At 41.6% G+C, this 20,918-nt stretch overlaps 1 protein-coding gene across 2 annotated transcripts in view; it reads right to left on the reverse strand.

Moving 5' to 3' along the window:
- hace1 (HECT domain and ankyrin repeat containing E3 ubiquitin protein ligase 1) overlaps positions 1–20,918 on the reverse strand; it is a 60,957-nt gene that overhangs the window by 12,001 nt on the left and 28,038 nt on the right. Inside the window, exons 10-20 of one of the 2 annotated variants that reach the window (XM_078399850.1) lie at positions 19,219–19,325; positions 18,014–18,260; positions 14,744–15,093; positions 14,220–14,288; positions 14,052–14,139; positions 12,191–12,302; positions 8,639–8,736; positions 6,295–6,382; positions 5,384–5,533; positions 4,260–4,456; positions 2,153–2,284 (exon numbers count right to left, since the gene is read on the reverse strand). In XM_078399850.1, the coding sequence (XP_078255976.1) occupies positions 2,153–2,284; positions 4,260–4,456; positions 5,384–5,533; positions 6,295–6,382; positions 8,639–8,736; positions 12,191–12,302; positions 14,052–14,139; positions 14,220–14,288; positions 14,744–15,093; positions 18,014–18,260; positions 19,219–19,325 (1,638 nt within the window). The remainder of the gene's footprint in view (positions 1–2,152; positions 2,285–4,259; positions 4,457–5,383; positions 5,534–6,294; positions 6,383–8,638; positions 8,737–12,190; positions 12,303–14,051; positions 14,140–14,219; positions 14,289–14,743; positions 15,094–18,013; positions 18,261–19,218; positions 19,326–20,918) is intronic. The other variant, XM_078399851.1, reaches the window with a different exon arrangement.

Here is a 20,918-nt window from a genome sequence, read left to right on the forward strand (position 1 = left end):
GACAATAGGTGCAGGATGAGGCCATTCAGCCATAGCATACCTTATGCTATGGTAATATAAGTAGTGCAGGAAAATAACTGCAGATGCTGGTACAAATCGAAGGTATTTATTCACAAAATGCTGGAGTAACTCAGCAGGTCAGGCAGCATCTCAGGAGAGAAGGAATGGGTGACGTCTCGGGTCGAGACCCTTCTTCAGACTATTGTCAGAGGGCCGGGACAAAGGAAGGATATAGGTGGAGATAGGAAGATAGAGGGAGAACTGGGAAGGGGGAGGGGAAGAGAGGGTTTAGAGGAACTATCTAAAGTTGGAGAAGTCAATGTTCATACTGCTGGGCTGCAAGCGAAATATGAGGTGCTGTTCCTCCAATTTCCGGTGGGCCTCATTATGACACTGGAGGAGGCCCATGACAGAAAGGTCAGACCGGGAGTGGGAGGGGGAGTTGAAGTGCTCAGCCACCGGGAGATCAGGTTGGTTAAGGCGGACTGAGCGAAGGTGTTGAGCGAAACGACCGCCGAGCCTGCGTTTAGTTTCGCCGATGTAAAGAAGTTGACATCTAGAGCAGCGGATGCAATAGATGAGGTTGGAGGAGGTGCAGGTGAACCTTTGTCTCACCTGGAAAGACTGTTTGGGTCCTTGGATGGAGTTGAGGGGGAGGTAAAGGGACAGGTGTCGCATCTCGTGCGGTTGCAGGGGAAAGTGCCTGGGATGGGGTGGTTTGGGTAGGAAGGGACGAGTGAACCAGGGAGTTACGGAGGGAACGGTCTCTGCGGAACGCAGAAAGGGGAGGGGATGGGAAGATGTGGCCAATAATGGGGTCCCGTTGGAGGTGACGGAAATGATGGTGAATGATTTGTTGGATACGCTGGCTGATGGGGTGGAAGGTGAGAACGAGGGGGATTCTGTCCTTGTTACGAATGGGGAGAGGGGGAGCAAGAGCGGAGCTGCGGGATGTAGAAGAGGCCCTAGTGAGAGCCTCATCTATAATGGAAGAGGGGAAGCCCCGTTTCCTGAAGAATGAGGACATCTCTGATTCCCTAGTGTGAAACACCTCATCCCGGGCTCAGATGCGGCATAGACGGGTGAATTAGGAGTAGGGGATAACTTTTTGCAGGAGACCAGGTGGGAAGAAGTGTAGTCCAGATAGCTGTGCGAGTCAGTTGGTTTAGAGTAGATGTCAGTCACTAGTCTGTCTCCTGTGATGGAGATGGTGAGTTCCAGAAACGGTAGGGAGATGTCAGAGATAGTCCAAGTATATTTAAGAGCAGGATGGAAATTGGTAGTGAAGTGTATGAAGTCAGTGAGTTCTGCATGGGTACAAGAGGTAGCACCAATGCAGTCGTCGATGTAGCGGAGGTAGAGTTCGGGGATGGGGCCAGTGTATATCCGGAACAGGGATTGTTCGACGTACCCGACAAAGAGGTAGGCATAGCTGGGGCCCATGCGAGTGCCCATAGCTACGCCTCTGGTTTGGAGGAAGTGGGAAGAGTCAAAGGAGAAGTTGTTAAGGGTACGAACCAGCTCTGCTAAGTGTTAGTAGATGGAGATTGGCTGGTTCAACGGTCGAGGAAGAAACGGAGGGCTTCAAGACCATCCTTGTGGGGGATGGAAGTGTAGAGTGACTGGACATCCATGGTGAAGATGAGGGAGTGGGGGCCTGGGAACCGGAAGTTATCGAGGAGACGGAGATAACTATGGTAATATAACACGCCATTCCGTGCATGCGAATACATTTCACCAATTTTTTCAAGACATATTTCACTTAGTCTTGATCATTTACAAAAGTTTGCTCAACAGATGTTACAGGAACTCATGCATTCTTAAAATGGAAATACTAAGGTCATGTGATATGACCAGAATTAGGCCATTCGGTCAATCATCTCCCCCACCGTTCAATCATGGCTGATCTATCCCTCCTCCTAACTCCATTCGCCTGCCTTCTCCCCATAACCCATGACACCTGTACTAATCAAGAGACATTTAGACAGGTACATGGATACCTGTACCAGTACAGGTACACTTGCACTGTGAAAGCAGCTCACGACAGTCCTGTCCTCATTTATATTTTCTTCCACTCCTTAATTACTTACACGTATCACTACATTAACCACATACCCTGGATGAGTACATTGTTGATACAAAGTGCACTTACCAGCTCATATTCGTCAAAAAGCTGAACTAGGGATGGAAGGATGAATAGATGAAAGCCTTGCAAAAATGCATTTATCTGAGGCTGAATAGCTCGAGTCATTCGTAATTCAGTGACCAGCTGGACATACTCGGCCTAGAGAGAAATGGTAGTTCTTTCATGTACAACACGTATGAGATACTGCACGCAGAGATGAGTAAAAATGGCACATTTAAGCATTAACGCCTTTCATTTGCCTTTTAGTCATTATAACAAACTGGTCGTTTTGAGAGGCCCATTACTGATGCTGGCTTTGTACTTCACTTTCAAACTCATTCCCAGATCGTTAGTCCATAGTCTAGAAACATAACTGCAGCTTTTATGTTGTAAAGACTTGGGCCAAATAACTTTTTATACAAGATGACACCGGTGGGTAATATACTGAATGACTATTTCTTATTTCAAGCTATTTGGAAAAATCTGCAACATTGAAAATTCCAAGTGCAAAAGGCAGTAGAAATTCTTCCTTCCTCAACCACCTCAATTTCACTTAATACTGCAAAATTACTATGTCAAATCACCCGCTCCATTCCAAATCCCAGGAAATGCTATCCTGCTTGGCCTTGTCTTTACTCCTACTTTAACACTTGGAATCCAGGTAGCTCTCTTCAAAGTCTTGGAAACTTAAGGCATTGAAAAATCAAACCGCTGTAGATGTCGAAATACAGAAATAAAATCCATTGGAAAAACTCAAGTCAAGCAGATTAAATGTAAAGCGAGAGAGAGAGTAAACATTTCAGTCAAAGACACCGTCAGATGAAGGATCTTTGACCTTAAATGTTAAGTCATCTCCTCTTTACACAAATACAGTTTCACTATGCTGGGCAGAAATGTTCTCAGTGATATAACTAAACAGTACTCCAGCTAAGGTCCAAATAGTTCTTTGTTTAGCTCTTGCACAATAGCAGCTAAGCTTGTGTACGCCCAATACAAAAGTTCAGCATTCAACCAGCTTCCCAGAATTTCAGCACCTCAGAATCACTGAAACTCTGGTGACAATACCTACCTCCAATAACTTTTCAGGCAGTGTGTTCCAGATATTAATCAACCTTTGGGTGGAAAAATCTTTTCACATTCTCTTGAATGAAGATTTACGAGGATGTTGCCAGGACTCGAGGGACTGAGTTATTAGGAGAGGTTGAGCAAATTGGGACTCCTTGGAGCATTGGAGGACGAGGAGTGATCTTTTAGAGGTGTCTAAAATCATGAGGGGAATAGATCAGGTGGATGTACATAGTCTCTTGCCCACCGTAGGGAAATCAAGAACCAGAGGACTTATGTTGAAGGTGATGGGGAAAAAGATTTAATAGAAATCTGAAGGGTAACTTTTTCCACACAAAGGGTAGTGGGTGTATGGAACAGGCTGCCAGGGGAGGTAGTTGAGGCAGGAACTATAGCAACGTTTAAGAAACAATTAGGCAAGTACATGGATAGGACAGGTTTGGACGGGATATGGGCCAAACACAAGCAGGTGGGACTAGTGTAGATGGGGCATGTTGGTCGGTGTGGGCAAGTTAGGCTGAAGGGCCCGTTTCCACACTGTATGACTTTATGACTGGTTTCTGGCCTTTTTAACCACCAGACCTGTCAGAGTTGATCATAACATTCCCTCCATCCCATCAATTCTACCTTATTCAGTTATTCCATTATTGCTGTTCAGTTTTTTTGTTCTTACACTTTTTCAGATTGCACCACAATCTTTGGACCATTCTGCTGTTTTGAATTTGTTGTAGTTATTGGTGAGTCATTGCCATTTACTGACTAAACATTGGTTTACTGAGCTTCATGCAAATAAGGAGTTTTTAGTGCACTCTGGTGTATATGACAATAAACTAATCGGAACGTTTGTAACCTTATATGTAGCAGAGATTCTAAAATTATCTTCCAAATGAAATTGTATTCATTAACATTGTTAAACATATGATGTTATTGATTGTAAACTGAGCAATCCACATACTGAAAGCCTTTCTGATTATAAGACCACATCAGCTCCGATAGAATTAATGGCCAATGATGATTGGTGAAAGACTGCTGCCACATGAAGATGAAGCAATGCTATAACTAACTTTACCTTATTATCCTGTGTGACAAGAATACTAATGCCCCCTGGTTTCAAAGGCACCTCCTCCATTGCACCAAATACATCAGTCTCTACAGAAAATGTAAGTTCCAGGCCCAGTTCACTAATGTCATTGTCCAAAATCCATTGAAGGTTTTTAGCATACTCTGGATCAATGGATGCCACATCCTGGTAATTTACAGGGATACCTGAAAAAAACATACATAACAGAACAACCATTAACCTTCAAGTGCAGTGAGAATCTAGAGTCTATAATCATCGTATGTACCGAAAACTGAACAAAATACCCTTTAATAAAATCTGACAATGTGCACTTTAACTGCATGTGATTTTTTCTATTACAAATCTCAAATTGTGGAGTATAGAGGCAAATAAATGAACGATGGGTCTTTGTCCCAAACATTATGGATGGAACTGTAGATCCTAACCCCTGGTATTTTCCCCCAACCCCCTTACATTTTCTGGGTCCTTGTAAACCCTTCAAGACATTCATTAAAATCCCATTTGTGTATGACTTTGGGCACCTTTTGTTGGGTTCAAAATCAAGTTATGATTTTATGTAAAACCTTGAGATGCTATTTCACACTCCAGATAAATAAAAGTTATTGTTATTAGCAAAGGCCCCTTTCCTCAACATCAAACATTACATGTGCCCACCCTTTTTATTCCTATGTTCATTGAATATAGCCTGTGTCTTCATCAGATAGATGTGATCGCAAACCAAAATAACACATGCACTCAATGTGTGGTTTCCCATCCATGTGTTGCTATTCTTGGAAACGAAAGCTCAAATTAAATGGACGGCACGGTGGTGCAGCAGTAGAGTTGCTGCCTTACAACGCCAGAGATCCAGGCTCGATCCTGACTATGGGTACTGCCTATACAGCGTTTGTCCCCGTGACTGTGTGGGTTTTCTCCGGGTGCTTCAGTTTCCTCCCACATTCCAAAGACGTGCAGGTTTGTAGGATAATTGGCTTCTGTGAAATGTTCCTAGAGTGTAGGATAGAACAAGTGTGCAGGATGATAGTTGTTCGGCGCGGACTTGCTGGGCCGAAGGACCCGTTTCCACTCTGTATCTCGAAACTAAACATAAACTTCAAGCCAACAATTCTTACCAAGTATATGTTTGTAGAACGAACGTGTAAAGTAAATGTTAACCAACTGTCGGTGATAAAGTGCTAAACCTAGAATTTGCCCTGCAAACCGGAAATAATTCAAGTGGTCCGGATTCACCGAGGAATTGCTGTTTGGCTGGAAAGTGGATCCTGCAAAAAAAATGATCGATCTTAAGTAAATTGCTTCCTTGGTACAATCGATATAGAGAAAATATATACTCAAACAAGTTACTTCCGAAATGGCCAGGTGGCAGAGGCCTTCCCAGGGTGCTGCGGCCGCGGTGCCCGCATGGAAGACCTGAAGGCTCGCCGGTCGGCGTAACTGTGAGGGAGCTGAAGACGTCGGACGTGAGGAGCAAGGGCTAGTCTGAGGGTGAGCCGGGGTAATGCCTCCACAGCCTTCAAGGTCGGCTGCAGGAGGCGTCCCCGAGACAGAAAGATGGCCGGGCGAGTAGAGGAGAGGGACGTCGGTTCATGGGAACTGCTCCCGTACACCGAGCGCACGGGCCGACCGGGCTTTGGAAAAGGCGCCAAAACATGGCAGCGTCTGCATGCGTAATATATGCAAACAAAATTTCACTGTGTAGTTGCATATGTCACAAATAAACCACCATTGAAATTTAGTTTGGATAACAGTGTCCATTAACAAGTTTGAAGGTACCCACAAAGTGAAAATTAAAGATTTCAAACCTGCAATGAATAGACAATAGGTGCAGGAGGAGGCCATTCAGCCCTTCGAGCCAGCACCGCCATTCAATGTGATCATGGCTGATCATTCTCAATCAGTACCCTGTTCCTGCCTTCTCCCCATACCCCGACTCTGCTATCCTTAAGAGCTCTATCTAGCTCTCTCTTGAATGCAGTAAAGCAAAATTAAAGCATTTTTTTCCAAGTGCATCAGAAACACATACCATCAGCTGACTGAGTGAAGAGTGCATAGTCTGGATTAATAATTTCACTGGACAGAATGTCAAACCATTCACGCACCACTCCTTGGCCCTGAATGCAAAAATGGACAATAGAAAGCAAAGGAAATATAAGATTTAACAGTAGAAAACCCTAGCTCTTTGTTTCCATCAACCTTTCATCAAACGCAGCCCCTATTGCATCTCTCAGTCAAAGCGATTGGACGACTTACCAATACTATTTAGAAAATGTCTCAATAACTTGTAACATTTAGACAACTAATTTATCACACAGAAAGCAATCATTCAGCTGTGGCCATACCAACTAAAAATGTATTAAAAAAGTTAATCCTACTTCGCAGTCCTTCAAGTGTTTATTATTTTACCGAGACTCTTCTTCTTTGCCCTGATCACTGCCAAATTAGCAACCCCGGATTTTCATCAAGAGAACCGGGACTCAAAACTATCTGGAAATTTTGGGTGCCAATTCGCTTCATGTTGAGAAAGATTCATTTGACATTTGATCTTATGGAGGTGTAGAAAATTATGATGAATACATCGGGTGGATGCAGATTCTCTTACCCAGAGTAGGGGAATTGGTTATCGGATATTTAATAGGAATCTGAGGGGTAACCTTATCCACACAAAGGGTAGCGGGTGTATGGAATGAGCTGTCGGAGGAGACAGGGACTATCCCAACATTTAAGAAAGTTATATAAGAAAATAACTGCAGATGCTGGTACAAATCGATTTATTCACAAAATGCTGGAGTAACTCAGCAGGTCAGGCAGCATCTCGGGAGAGAAGGAATGGGTGACGTTTCGGGTCGAGACCCTTCTTCAGACTGAGTTACTCCAGCATTTTGTGAATAAATCGATTTAAGAAAGTTAGACAGGTTCAAGGATAAGACAGGTTTTGAGAGATATGGGCCAAACGCAGACAGGTGGAACTAGTGTAGCTGGGACATGTTGGCCGATGTGGACAAGTTGGGCTGAAGGGCCTGTTTCCACACTGCATCACTCTATGACATAAAAATAGACAAGTAAAATAGACCATAGGCAAACCTGCAGTCAATTAAAAGCAATCTATTTGTAAACCAGGTTAATGTTATATTTTTTCAATTTTTTTTTTTTTAATTGCCAGAACATTGAAAGTTACTGGTCAGATCACTCTATCGGATGTCACAGGGTGAATTAATATTTTTCACCAGATTTATGTTTGCTAATTCTATTAGGTTTAACAATTAGGAGCAATTTGCAAAGCAGAAGGGTAACTATCTGCCCTAGAACAATTTCCTTGGATGAGTGGGGTGAGCACAAGTGTACGAAATTAGAACGCACTTAGAAAAGACAGCAGAAAACCTCCTTTAGCAAGGCGATGAGGAGGAATTTCTTTAGTCAGGGGCTGGTGAATCTGTGGAATTCTTTGCCACAGAAGGCTACGGCAGACAAGTCAATGGATATTTTTACGACAGAGATGTACAGGTGTCAGGGGCTATGGGAAGAAGGCAGGAGTATGGGGTTAGAAGGGAGAGAAAGATCAGTCATGTTTGAATAACGGAGTAGACTTGATGGGCCGAATGGCCTAATTATGCCCCTTGAACTTATGAACATGACATGGAGGCTTTAAAAAGGGAGCAGAGGTGGTTTACCAGAATGATGCTACATGAGTGGTTGGACAGACTTGGATTGTTTTGTTCTGGAATGGCTGAGGGGAGACCTGATGGAAGTACGTAGGATTATGAAAGCCATAGATAGGTAGAGAGTCAGAAGCTTTTCCCCAGAATGGAAATATCAAATACTGGAGGCCAAAGCTTTAAGGTGATAGGAGCAAAGTTTAAAGGAGATGTAAGGGGGCTGTTATGTTTACACAGGGGGTGATGAGTACCTCAAACGTGCTGCAGGGTGGTGGTGGAGGCAGGTATGATAGTGGTATTCATGAGACTTGTGGATAGGCACATGGATATGCATGGAATGGAGGGATATGGATTATGTGCAGGCAGATAAGAGTTGGTTTTGGCATCATGTGTAGGAAGGAACTGCTGATGCTGGTTTAAACCCAAGATAGACCCAAAAAGTGTAATATTTTGGGTTTCGAAGGGTCTCAATCCAAAACGTCACCTATTCCTTTTCTCCAGATATGCTGCCTGACCCGCTGAGTTACTCCAGCATTTTGTGTTTATCTTTGGCATCATGTTTGGCATGGAGAATATGACTAGAAGGGTCTGTTCCTATGTTGTTCTGTTTTACGTTCAATGTTTCATTAAAACAACTCTATAGCCTAAACACAGAACATGGGTGCCAGAAATTATTGAAATCGTTACTCATTCTGAAAGGAAAATGTCACATACCATCCCTTCTTCTCCATGAAATCGCACAGCAACACCTTGTTTCAATTTTTCAAAGCTTGCTTTTGAAACAACATCACAGCTACTCTGGAAAATTGAATCTACGAAATGAGAACCTGTGTTATTATTACATTTTCCGGAATAAAGTAATGGATGTGATTAAGACAACAATTCATAGTGAGCACCGCTGGACGTAATAGACTTGACATCCTCACACACAAATTAGCCGCAAACTTGTAACCAAATATGATTAACAGAATCTATGCATTATATTTTCCCTGTATATTTTACATGGTAAGAATCCTTTCCAAGCTCTAACACCATCTTTCTTGCAGGGGGGATGGGTAAAATTAGAGTGCAGGTCCACCACTGATTTTCCGGCATCTTTGGTTCCAGAGCCTTACTGCATCATCCTTTTTGTCGGACCAGAGGTCATGGCCTCTTAGAGGAGGAGTTGAACGGTCTGCCTAGGCCGCCAAAGGGCTGAGATACCGGCCCACAAAGACGGCCTCAGAAGTCAGCTATGAGAACGGATCTGCCGGTTCCGGGCAGACCGGAGTTCCAGAGCCTTGCCAGCAGGGGCCAAATTCCATCCGATCAGCTGCAGAAGTCCCAATGAGGTAGATTGGCTGCCTCACCTAGTCTTGGCACCACAATTTTTTTTGGGGGGGGGGGGGGGACGACACCTCTGATGGGGGAGGGTTTCAAGTGAGTTCTCGTAAATTTGTCCGGATTAACGGAGGTGCCGGCTGGGAAATCAGTGGTGGACCTGTACCAGTTTATCCACTATGGGAAAAAAAAGTTATCATTTATATTTTTCCTTCAGGTTTTATTTACTCAAGGGGAAATGGAATCGATTGAATTCCCTCGAGAGCCACAGATACAAGAGAGCAAATGATGTCCTAAGCTAAGAAAATGCGAAATGTGAAAATCCACATATACAACAAACCAATATTAGACTAGTGAATTTTGATCTGTTCTTAATTTTACACGCCTGTAGTTCCTATGTTGGGATTTTTTGATGTTGCAGTCGGAAGCCACTACTTAAATGACCTCCAACAATAAAACGCATTGTTAAAATGCAGAAATTCAGGAAGATGCCAGAAATTCCCTGTTTTGCCAAAGGTTTATGGTCTTCTTCTTCTTCTTGCGTTTGAGGCAGCAGAAGTTATGTTTATGGTAATACTGCTCTTCAGTTCAACATATAAATATAAAAGCATCATGTTCAGGTGCCAATATGTAATAAACAGATTAGAGAAACTCAGAGCTTGCCAAATCTATGTATCCATTGCATGCTGCATTCTTAATTATTAATTAACCTCATAATATTGAAAAAAAACCTTAGCAAGTGAGGTGCCTAACATCTTTAGTTTTAATTGTTAGAAAGTCCAAAAGGTTTGTCTCTCCCTTTTTTCCCCCAATTTTATTTTGCTTTCTCTACCTGATCAGACATAGAAAACTTCAGCCTGGCCTAGTCTAATCAGGCCTCACTCGATCAATGACATTCCTTTCATCTTATCGATTCCCTCCCCAATTTCCCTGCAACCTAAAGCTAATTTGTTTTCTCTGTTTTTCACTTCTGATGAAGGATATTCACCCCAAAACATTAACAATTTCTCCTTCTGCAGACATTGGTTGACACGTTGAGCGATTTTAGCATTTCTGCTTTTATTTCAGACTTTTAGCATCTGCAGTTTTCTTTTAATTTTCAAAGATACAAATGTTGGGGTTTAGTAGCCAACACATGCCAGAAGAACCGTGAACATAAGAAATAGGAAGCTGGCAGTATAAACCCTTGAGGCTGCCCCACCATTCAATAATGATCAATCTGATCTTGATCTGAAGGTCAACTTTCTGAAGGTAACCCCCATAAATCTCAATTTTCATGCAGTAGCAAAAGCCATCTCAACGTGTGGAGGTTCATTTCAATACCACCATTGACAATAAGAACCAATTTTCCTGCCAACTTGCTCAAACTATCAGATGAAGAATGATTCAATTTTTCTTCTTAACATTACAATTTCCCAATCAAAACCAAAAGAGAAATGACAGTCAATCCTGGGGTAGAGGCACTGCAGTCTTAATTATTATAAATTAGCCACAAACTTGTAACCAAATATGATCAACAGAATCAATATATCAAAAATTAGATGTACAGAACCCAGGAGTGGCCACTTCTTTGTTTGCACTTGCATTAGTTTAGTTTTGAGATGCAGCATGGAAACAGGTCCTTTGGCCCCAAGTCCACGGCGACCATCGATCACCAATTCTCATCAGTTCTAGGTTATCCTACTTTCGCACCCACTCCCACACACTAGGGACAATTCAGAGCCAATTAACCAACAAATGCACGTCTTTGGAATGTGGGAGGAAACCAGAGCATCTGGAGGAAACCTCAGCTTTCACAGGGAGAATGTGCTAACTCCATACAGAAGGCACTCGCTCAGGATTGAAAAGAGGTCTCCAGCAATGAGGCAGCAGCTCTGCCCTATGTGCCACTTGCTTCCCTAGCTGCGCCACAGTGCTGCACTAAAACACTTAGATCCCTTTATTATTGCTTAAAAATCTCAAATTTGCCCTCACTCTAGGAGCTTCAAAAAGCTGCCTGCTTGGTATTGCTTCGTTCTTCAATTTATAACAGCATCAGCTTTAGTTTAGTTTAGAGATACAGCATGGACAGAGGCCCTTTGGCCCACCATGTCCGCGCCGACCAGCGATCACCTTGTACACTAATACTATCCTACACGCTAGGGACAACTTACAATTTTACCAAAGCCAATTAATTTAGTTTAGTTTAGAGATACAGATACAAAGCCAATTAGTCTACAAACCTGCATGTTTCTGGAGTGTGGGAGGAAACCGGAGCACCCACGCGGTCAGGGAGAGAACGTACAAACTCTGTACAGTCAGCCCCCTTAGTCAGGATCAAACCCATGTCTTTGATGCACTGAGGCAGCAACTCTACCTGCTGGTCCATTGTGCCACCAAATAGCCGAAGCCCTGCTATGGGAGGAACATAAGCAACTATCTGCAAGGCAGGAATTTCAGCTGCGATCATCACTGGATCAGGGAAGGAACTGTCAAAAGAATCAGCTCATCCTTGATTTAGGAATAATCCAACCCACCAGAAAATCCAAACCTTTCCATCGCATGAAAACAATAAGCTATCACTGATTTGCCCATATTCAGAACCTGTGTAAAATTGAAAAATTGTATGCCATACCATTTCTTTTAAAGATTTAATAGCCAGATCAAAATTCATACGTCTAATTTGAGTTATGTGGATTTCCATGTTTCCTCAGCATTACATGGTCATTTGTGCACCATGTTATAATTTAGATTTGAGTAAACAAATTCTTACATCATATTGAAGGAAAACCTCAGTGTGCTCTTTTTACGTCACTAAAAGGCATAATGTAAGGTTTAAATTTGTTTTAAACTGACGTTACCCCAGATGAAGCAGTTATTAGCAAATCCATCTTCAACTGTACAACATCAAATGGTAACATTCAAATTAAGGGTCATTACAATGGTCAAAATAAATAACTTGTGTACCTCGATGAACAAGCAAGATATCATTTTCATGAACAGGTCTGTGCACCATATCAGAATCAGGAAGATTGGAATGAAGATGTTCGTAGAACCATTCACATCTATCTTTGAAGGGCTAGATAAGAATGGAAGATAGAATTAATATCGATTCTTCATTTGAAAGCAAGAGACAAATAGACAAAAGGTCAGAACTTTAAAATAGTAACAAGAATCCCTTGGTCTCATCATTGTCACCTATCAGTGGATCTCAGTCACTGGGTGATTGTTCACTTTCGCTCAGTCCGCCTCATACTACGTGATCTCCTGGCTGCCAAACACTTTAACTCCCCTTCCCATACTGACCTTTCTGTCCTGGGCCTCCTCCATTGTCAGAGTGAGGGGCAACTTAAATTGGAGGAACAGCATCTCATCTCACTTGGGCAGCTTACAACCCAGCAGTAATAACATTGATTTCTCTGACTTCAAGTAACCCTTGCATCCCCTCTCTCTCCGTCCCTCACCCACCCTAGTCGTCATACTAGTTTTACTGTCGCCCTGTTGAGTTCCTCTGTATACTCGTTATCACCTATCCCACAGCCACCAATGGCCTATTATGTGCCCCACATTTCCTTGATTATCATTGCTTTTTGCATATCTTCCATTCATTTCTCCTAAGTACCGTCCATATCTCTCGTTCCCCTTTCACCTGACTCTCAGTCTGAAGAAGGGTCTCCACCCGAAACATCACCTATTCCTTTTCTGCAGAGAAACTGCCTGACCTGCTGAGTTACTCCAGCCTGTTGTGTGTGTCTGAGATGATCGTAATGGATCATTAGAGGTTAGAAGGTATTAGGAGTGGTTGGACAAACTTGGATTGCTTGCTCTGGACTGTCGGAGGTTGAGGGGGTATCTGATAGAAGTACACAAAATTATGAGAGGCATAGATGGGGTAGACAATCATAACACTTTCCACCAAGGTGCAAATGTATTAGGCCATATGGCATAGCTTTAAGGTAAGGTGCAGGAAAGAACTGCAGATGCTGGTTTAAATAGAAGATAGTCACAAAATGCTGGAGTAACTCAGCCGGATGGCAGCATCTCTGGAGAGAAGGAATGGGTGATTTTTCGGGTTGAGACCCTTCTTCAGACTGCATGGTTGTCTTATCTTCTTATGTTCAAGGCTTCTTATGTTCAGGCTTAAAGACTGCCCTCTCGTAAAATCACTTTTTTTGTCCAGTCTGTCCTTTTTTAATTATTCCCTCCAATTGTGAAAACTGCGTCCTTGTTCTGAATTGGTGTGAGTAATGGGAATAGAACATAGAAGAGTACAGTGCAGGAACAGACCCATTGGCCCACAATGTCTGTGCTGAACTTGTTGCCAAGCTGCACTAATCTAGTCTGCCTGCACATGATCTGTATTCCTCTCTGCATATCCACGTGCCTATCCAAAAGCCTCTTAAATGCCACGATTTTACGTGCCTTCACTGGTAGCGTGTTCCCGACATCCACCACTCTGTGTATATTGACAAAACTTGCCCTGCACATCTCCTTTTAAAGCTGCCCCTCTCACTTTAAACACAAAATGCTGGAGTAACTCAGCAGGACAGGCAGCATCTCTGGAGAGAAGGAATGGGTGACGTTTCGGGTCGAGACCCTTCTTCAGACTGAAGAGTATCTCAGAACCGCCGACTTACTCTAGCAATTAGTGTCTGCCTTTGGTGTAAACCAGCATCTGTAGATCCTTCCTACACAACAGTTAAATGTAACAGCCATTACAATCCTGACATTTAATTAAGATTAGAAATTGAACGTGATAAAACCTTTACATTTCATAAAATTGCTCAGAAACTGAAGGTAACTTTTATTTTGAGAAATTAATTAATACCTGCGCTTTGATGATATGCATAAATCTTGACATCAACTCAGGGCAATCCAAAAGAAAGTGAAAGTGGTCAAATATTATTATAGGGTTTCTGCAGAACAAAAAAAATAATTATAAAGCTTCTAGAATGAAAGCAGATAACAAAGGAGACACTTGAAAACATTCACTCACCTCGTCACAAAACATTTCAAAACTTCATCATGCTTGCACACAAATTCTATGAAGCGAGGCGATGTCATTCTGAAAAATCAAAACACACTTTATAAGCCTTTATCTACATCTTATGCATATTTACAATTTTTCCAATCAGCATTTAGAAGCAGCAGAAACCTGTTTGACACTAGATTTCTGTTCAAATGGTGTCAATTTGCTTTTGTATATCTCAATTTGCTTTAATTCCCCAGTCTCATCTTCTAGGGAACAAGTTTAATTATTCTCTTACTATATAGTGTATTTCACATTCAGACTACACAAGCACATTTGCCCAGAACAAGGAGGGACCATCGGGACTATAATTGAGTACTTTGTAACTTTGTCGGCACCAGATACGTGGCGTCTCTGTGCGTACTTGTGTATTGTATGCAAAGACAAAGAATTTCACTGTACCCAGGTACATGTGACAATAAAGTAGAATTGAATCATTGAAGTTAACATTTAGGCAATGACCAAAATTAACTCAAATTTTGGCTTCTCACCCCTGCGGCATCTGACAGGAGCAACACATATAAAAGGCCTGGATCACGGCACTGAGTCGATTTGATGTCTTTGAAATTACATCTACGCCATCTGAGTTTGCGTCCTGCATCTGGTCGTCACCATCCTCTTCCAGCTTCTCCAAGTTGGCATGCTGATGTTCCATGACGTCTTTTCCCATGGTGCCAAGCACCTGAGCATTTACAACTGTTCTCTGCTCTTGGGCTCTCTGCTTCAGTAAAATGGAAGTGATATTTTTGGTATCCATCTCAGAATCTTCTTGATTTTTCTTCAATTCTGAAGCAATAAGAACCAACCACTCATCCAGCGAATGCCATAGTAGTTCTAATGGCTGAAAAAAGCAAAGAACAATCATGAAAACACCACTTTTTAAATTGGAGCTAGTCTGCAAATCAAATATATGAATTAGAAATCCAACTGCTGTATTTAATTCTATTTGCTCACAACTTACATAATAGAAAGGCTACAACAAGAAAACAAAACGCCTCTCTCCAGAAATTGTGTGGACATTAAGTTTTTTTAATATTAAATATTGATGCGTGTCTGGCAAGTTAAGTAAAAAAGGGAAGGGGTGAAGAGCTACAGAAAATAAACTGGGTGGGAAGGGTGGAAGAAAAGAAAGAGAAGAAATACTTTTCTTAAAACTTACCTTTGATCAAGTGTTAGCTCCTTTCGCATTGCAGCAATGCTAGTCTTACTTTCTTACTGTCTGCACTATTTTGAGTTATAAATGCAAAACATCTTAAAGTCTTTACTTTTACAAGTCTGTGCCTCTTATACAATTTTAGACAACCTGGCTTGAACCACAGTGAAAAATATAATTAGGTCCAAAAGTGTGCATTATTAATAATTTATCATCTACCTAAAAAATGAACTTGATTAGTACAGGTATCAGGGGTTATGGGGAGAAAGTAGGAGAATGGGGTTGAGCGGGAAAGATAGATCAGCCTTGATTGAATGGAGTAGACTTGATGGGCCAAATGGCCTAATTCATCTCCTGGAGCTTATGAACTTCTAAATAGGCAAGTTCAATTATGAAATGTGCGCATATCAACACGCATACACACAGCAGATGGAGAAAGTGTTTTGTTTACTGAGATGCCATTCTTATTTGTATTCGTCAATTTATTACAAACAGTGATTTCTTATCTTCATTTCCAAAAACCATTCAACTTTTAATGACTTGGGGAAGAGAATGTTGGAGTAACTCAGTGGGTCAAGCAGAATATCCGGAGGACATCAATAGGTGATGTTTCGGCATTTCAGGCTGAAGGGTCCTGACACAAAACGTCACCGATCCATGTATGTTCTCCAGAGATGCTGCCCGACCTACTAAGTTACTCCAGCCCAGTTTTGTAAACCAGCATCTGCAGTTCCTTGTGTCTACATCTTAATGGCTTCAATCTGTGCATAGAACCCTTCACAATCTTAGCATATTCAAAAGAGATTTAACAACATACTTTTGATGCCACTGCAGCGATTTAGGGGGGAAAATTGGGCAATAAATTTATATTTAAGAGTACAGTAGTAAAGCAAGGTAAATTACTATAAAACTTTACAATACATAGTGATTTGGGGGTCTCCCATATGAAACAAAAATTTCACATGCAGGTACAGATGAAAAGCTAATGCCATTTTTGTCTTTATTGCAAGAAGTATAAAAGTGGGGTGCTTTGAGGCGACTGAAAAGGGCATTAGTAAGACCATACCTGGAGTACATTTACAATGTTAGTCACCGAGAAATTATATACTTTCTTTGGAGGCAGTGCACAGAAGACTTGCTTGATGGAAATGTGGTATATCAGGGTTGACGTACAAAGAGAGGTTAAGAAGTTCTTTAAGTGCTTTTGTTTGTAAAGGAGAAAAAAGGCATCTGCTGATTTCTGTTCAGAATGTCCAAGGGAAGAGGGAGAAAGCATTCCAAGGCGCGCACAGGAGGAAACTAATAGCCCCAACATTAGAATGGACGTCAAAAAAAATACATTCATAGCCCCATGGAATTCCTGGTGCTCTAAATTTGCAGTGATGTTGTGCCCACTTCAGCACGTACTGATAGCTGTCTCTGTCCTGCTCTGCTGGACTCTCTCAAGTCCAATACACTCAGAGCTCCAGAGTTTGGAAATAGACCCGCCGGCCCAACTCGTTCATGTCAACTGAGATACCTAACTTAGCCTATCCCACTTGCCTGCATCAGCCAAATCTCTCTCCGAATCTGGAAAATCTGTTGTACTCATGCCAGGTTAAAGCAGAGTAGGGTATGTTTTTGTACTTTTATTGCTCGTTAGCTTGAATAAATTTTAAATGGTTGTGTGTGTTCAGGTCCACTTTTCAGCTTTTCATATGTAAAAGCAAGCTCTAACTTTTTTTAAGCTCTTTTTAAAACATTTTTAAAAATGTAATCAAAATTACATTCAAACATTGGATGGCTTTGATAGCCCAAGACTTTAAGCATGTCATAGACTCAGTTACACTGCACGGAAACAGGCCTTTCGGTCCAACCTTTACTATCCATGTACTTGTTGAAAAGTATTTTAAACGTTGTTCTACTACCTGCCTCCACTATCTCCTCTGGCAGCTCCTTCCATACACCCACCATTCTTTGTGTTAAAAAGTTACCACCCAGGTTCCTATTAAATCTTTCATCCCTCACTTAAAACCTGTGTCCTCTGGTTTTCAATTCCCCTACTCTGGACAAGAGATGTGAATGTGGTTGGCATGAATGCCCAGTGCTATGTTGACCCTCTGCTAAGTACTGTCAGCCAAGCTCCCAAATTAAAGTTGCGCCAGACATCATGCGGAAATAAATAGTATGGTAGACACAAAATGCTGGAGTAGCTCGGTGGGACAGGCAGCATCTCTGGAGAGAAGGAATGGGTGATGTTTCAGGTCGAGACCCTTCTTCAGACTGATGTCAGGGGAGTGGGTGGTACAGATATATGGATCAGGGAAAGGGATGCTGTCCCAAAAGCACAAAGAAACCAAACTTAACAATACAACTTCAAAAGAATGAGCAAAACAAAGCTTGAAGCGAAACACATCAACTAGAAAACTGCTTCACAACTCAAAAAAACAACTGTATTGTCATTCAGTGCATTGGAAAATGAGACAAAGTTTACACGTTAAAATTAAATGAATTTTATGAAATCAGCAGATTCTTTGAAGCACATTTCAGGGAAAGTAAAAATTTATTTAAAGATGATTTTGTTTCATGTGACTTGTAAACATGTACATACCCTGTTAACCAAACTTACTTCTTTTTCAAGAGATGTCTGATTAACGTTTGCATGCTTTGTGAAATTCATCTCTTTTACTTCAATCTTCCTAATAACGTCATACAATTTTCTGACCTTGAAAACTTGGCTTCTTGGAGTTTTATTTCCATTGTAAGCCATGTCATTTCCATTACTGGGAGAGGATGGGCCTAGGCGAAATACATGACAGAATATTCGCACTATCTTCAACAGACTCTTCATCTGAGCTTCATAGCTACTTGATATACTGAGGAGGAAAACAAGTCGGATTTATTTATTATTGCCTTATCTGCCCGTAAAAACCTTTGCTAAACAAAAATGAACATTTTTTTCAATGTCTAAATATTTTAATTATTGTAGAACAGAAGTCATGCAGTTTAAACAAATACTGGCCAGATTATGTGCAAGAGAATTTACAATTAAAAGTTTATGCTCTTTGGGTCTCTTGCTGCAATGATCTAGCAAAAATCACCATTCCTGTTGTTCCCTCATACATATAATTAAATAGGTCACCATTTTTTGAGAAACCATTTACCATTCAAAAAAGTCTTCTCCAACCCATTCCCACAAGTCCCTCATTACAATTTCATCAGGTCCAAGTGCTTTCATCTAAACGTGCATGTAACAAAACTTCGATTGTTTATTATTTTGTATATCTCAGTAATCGGCCTTGATCAGCTGATTCGATGACTGCATTACCATTGAACATCAACTCAACATGTACCCAAGTATACCCAAATGCGGCACAGTGACACAGCGATTGAGTTGCTGGCTTACAACGCCCGAGACCCAGGTTCAATCCTGACTAAGGAAGCTGTCTGTATGAAGTTTGTACATTCTGCCTGTGACCTGCTTGGGTTTTCTCCTACGCTCCAAAGACGTACAGGTTTGTAGGTTAATTGGCTTGGTAAAACTGTAAATAGTCTAATGTGTGTTAGTGTGCGGGGATTACTGGTCGGTGCAGACTCAGTGGGCCGAAGGGCCTGTTTCCGCGCTGTATCGCTAAACTAAACTAAGAGTCATAGACCAGCATGCGTAACTTAACCAAATTAACAAGTACAATTTTGAAAGAATTGTTTGACCTGGGTCACAATTTAATATTTATTGTTACACTAATTGGATCCTTCAAATGGTATTGGTGAACTGTGCAAATCAGAGTCAAAATTATAATATATCCTCGGGTGAAAAAAGTTACTTCAACTCACCTTAGCAACTTGTGGCCATTTGTGGTGGCAACTTCCGCAAGACTGGTGAGGATCTTCTGATACTGGTTATCATTCTGTGGGCACAAGTGCTCAAGAACCTGACGCAACTAAATACAAAACAAATCTGATTTTGAGACATTTTAATTGTTTAAAATGTTTACAATGTTTTTGTTTGCAAAGCCACCAAAAATCCCAAATTAAAATTAGCTCGTTAGAACTTATAATACATCACTTTCATGAGGGACAATGTATTCGTAAAACTAACTGGACTAAAGTCATCAAGTCCCAGTCACCTCAGTGTTTTAAAAGTTGCTCCAGAATTAGTGAATTTATTGGTTAAGATTTCTCCAAAACGCAAAAGGTCCAGGAAGAAACAATAGGATTATAAAAATGTAAATGGGTGACTCATTATTAAAGGTAGGAAGACAAAAAATAGGTAACTGTAAGCTGGTTAACGTCTATAATTAAGGAATAGATAGCTGGACATTGAGAAGCAGAACATAATCAAACCGAGTTAATATGGTTTTATGAAAGACAAATCCAGATTGACAAACTTGCCTGAGCTCTTTGGAGATATCATATCATATCATATATATACAGCCGGAAACAGGCCTTTTCGGCCCTCCAAGTCCGTGCCGCCCAGTGATCCCCGCACATTAACACTATCCTACACCCACTAGGGACAATTTTTACATTTACCCAGCCAATTAACCTACATACCTGTACGTCTTTGGAGTGTGGGAGGAAACCGAAGATCTCGGAGAAAACCCACGCAGGTCACGGGGAGAACGTACAAACTCCTTACAGTGCAGCACCCGTAGTCAGGATCGAACCTGAGTCTCCGGTGCTGCATTCGCTGTAAAGCAGCAACTCTACCGTTGCGCTACCGTGCCGCCCATAGAGCCATAGAGCGTGAAAACAGGTCCTTGCCCACACCGAGCAACATGTCCCATCTCCACTAGTCCCACCTGCTTGTGTTTGGCCCATATTTGGCACCATATTCCTCTAAAGTTATCCATCCATGTACCTATCTAAATATTTCTTAAATGTTGCAATAGTACTTGCCTCAACTATCCCCTCTGGCAGCTCGTTCCATACACCCACCACCCTTTGTGCAAAAAATATTACCCCTCAAGTTCCTAATAAATCCCCCCCACCTTAAATCTATGTTCTCTGGTTCTCTACTGTGGGTAAGAGATTGCATTTACCCAACCTTTTCCTCTCACAAATTTATACTCCTCTATAAGATGACTCCTCATCTTCTTGCGCTCCAAGGAAAAGAACCCTAGCCTTCTCAATCTCTCCCCATATCTCAGGCCCTCTAGTCCTGGCAACTTCCTCGTAAATCTTCCCCGCATCCTCTGCAGATGTAACAAGTAGAGTTGGTACAGTGGAAACAATCAATGTAATGTATTTGGATTTTCAGAAAGCATTTGACAAAGTGCTACATAAAAGGCTCTCGCACAAGGTAAGAGCACATGCTTTTCGTAAAAATGTGTCAGCATGGATACTTTGTAACTTTGAAGGGTCCTTTATGTGGTGACTATTTGCATACTTTGGGTATGCAAACAAAGAATTTCAGTGACTTGTCACATGTGACAATAAAGTATTCAGTCATTCATTTATACTGTGTACTGATGAGGCCACACCTGGAGTACTGTACAAAATGTTACCCTCTAGCTTACGAACATATTGATATT

This window comes from Rhinoraja longicauda, chromosome 5 (genome assembly GCF_053455715.1).
Source record: "Rhinoraja longicauda isolate Sanriku21f chromosome 5, sRhiLon1.1, whole genome shotgun sequence".
Classification (NCBI taxonomy): domain Eukaryota; kingdom Metazoa; phylum Chordata; class Chondrichthyes; order Rajiformes; family Arhynchobatidae; genus Rhinoraja; species Rhinoraja longicauda.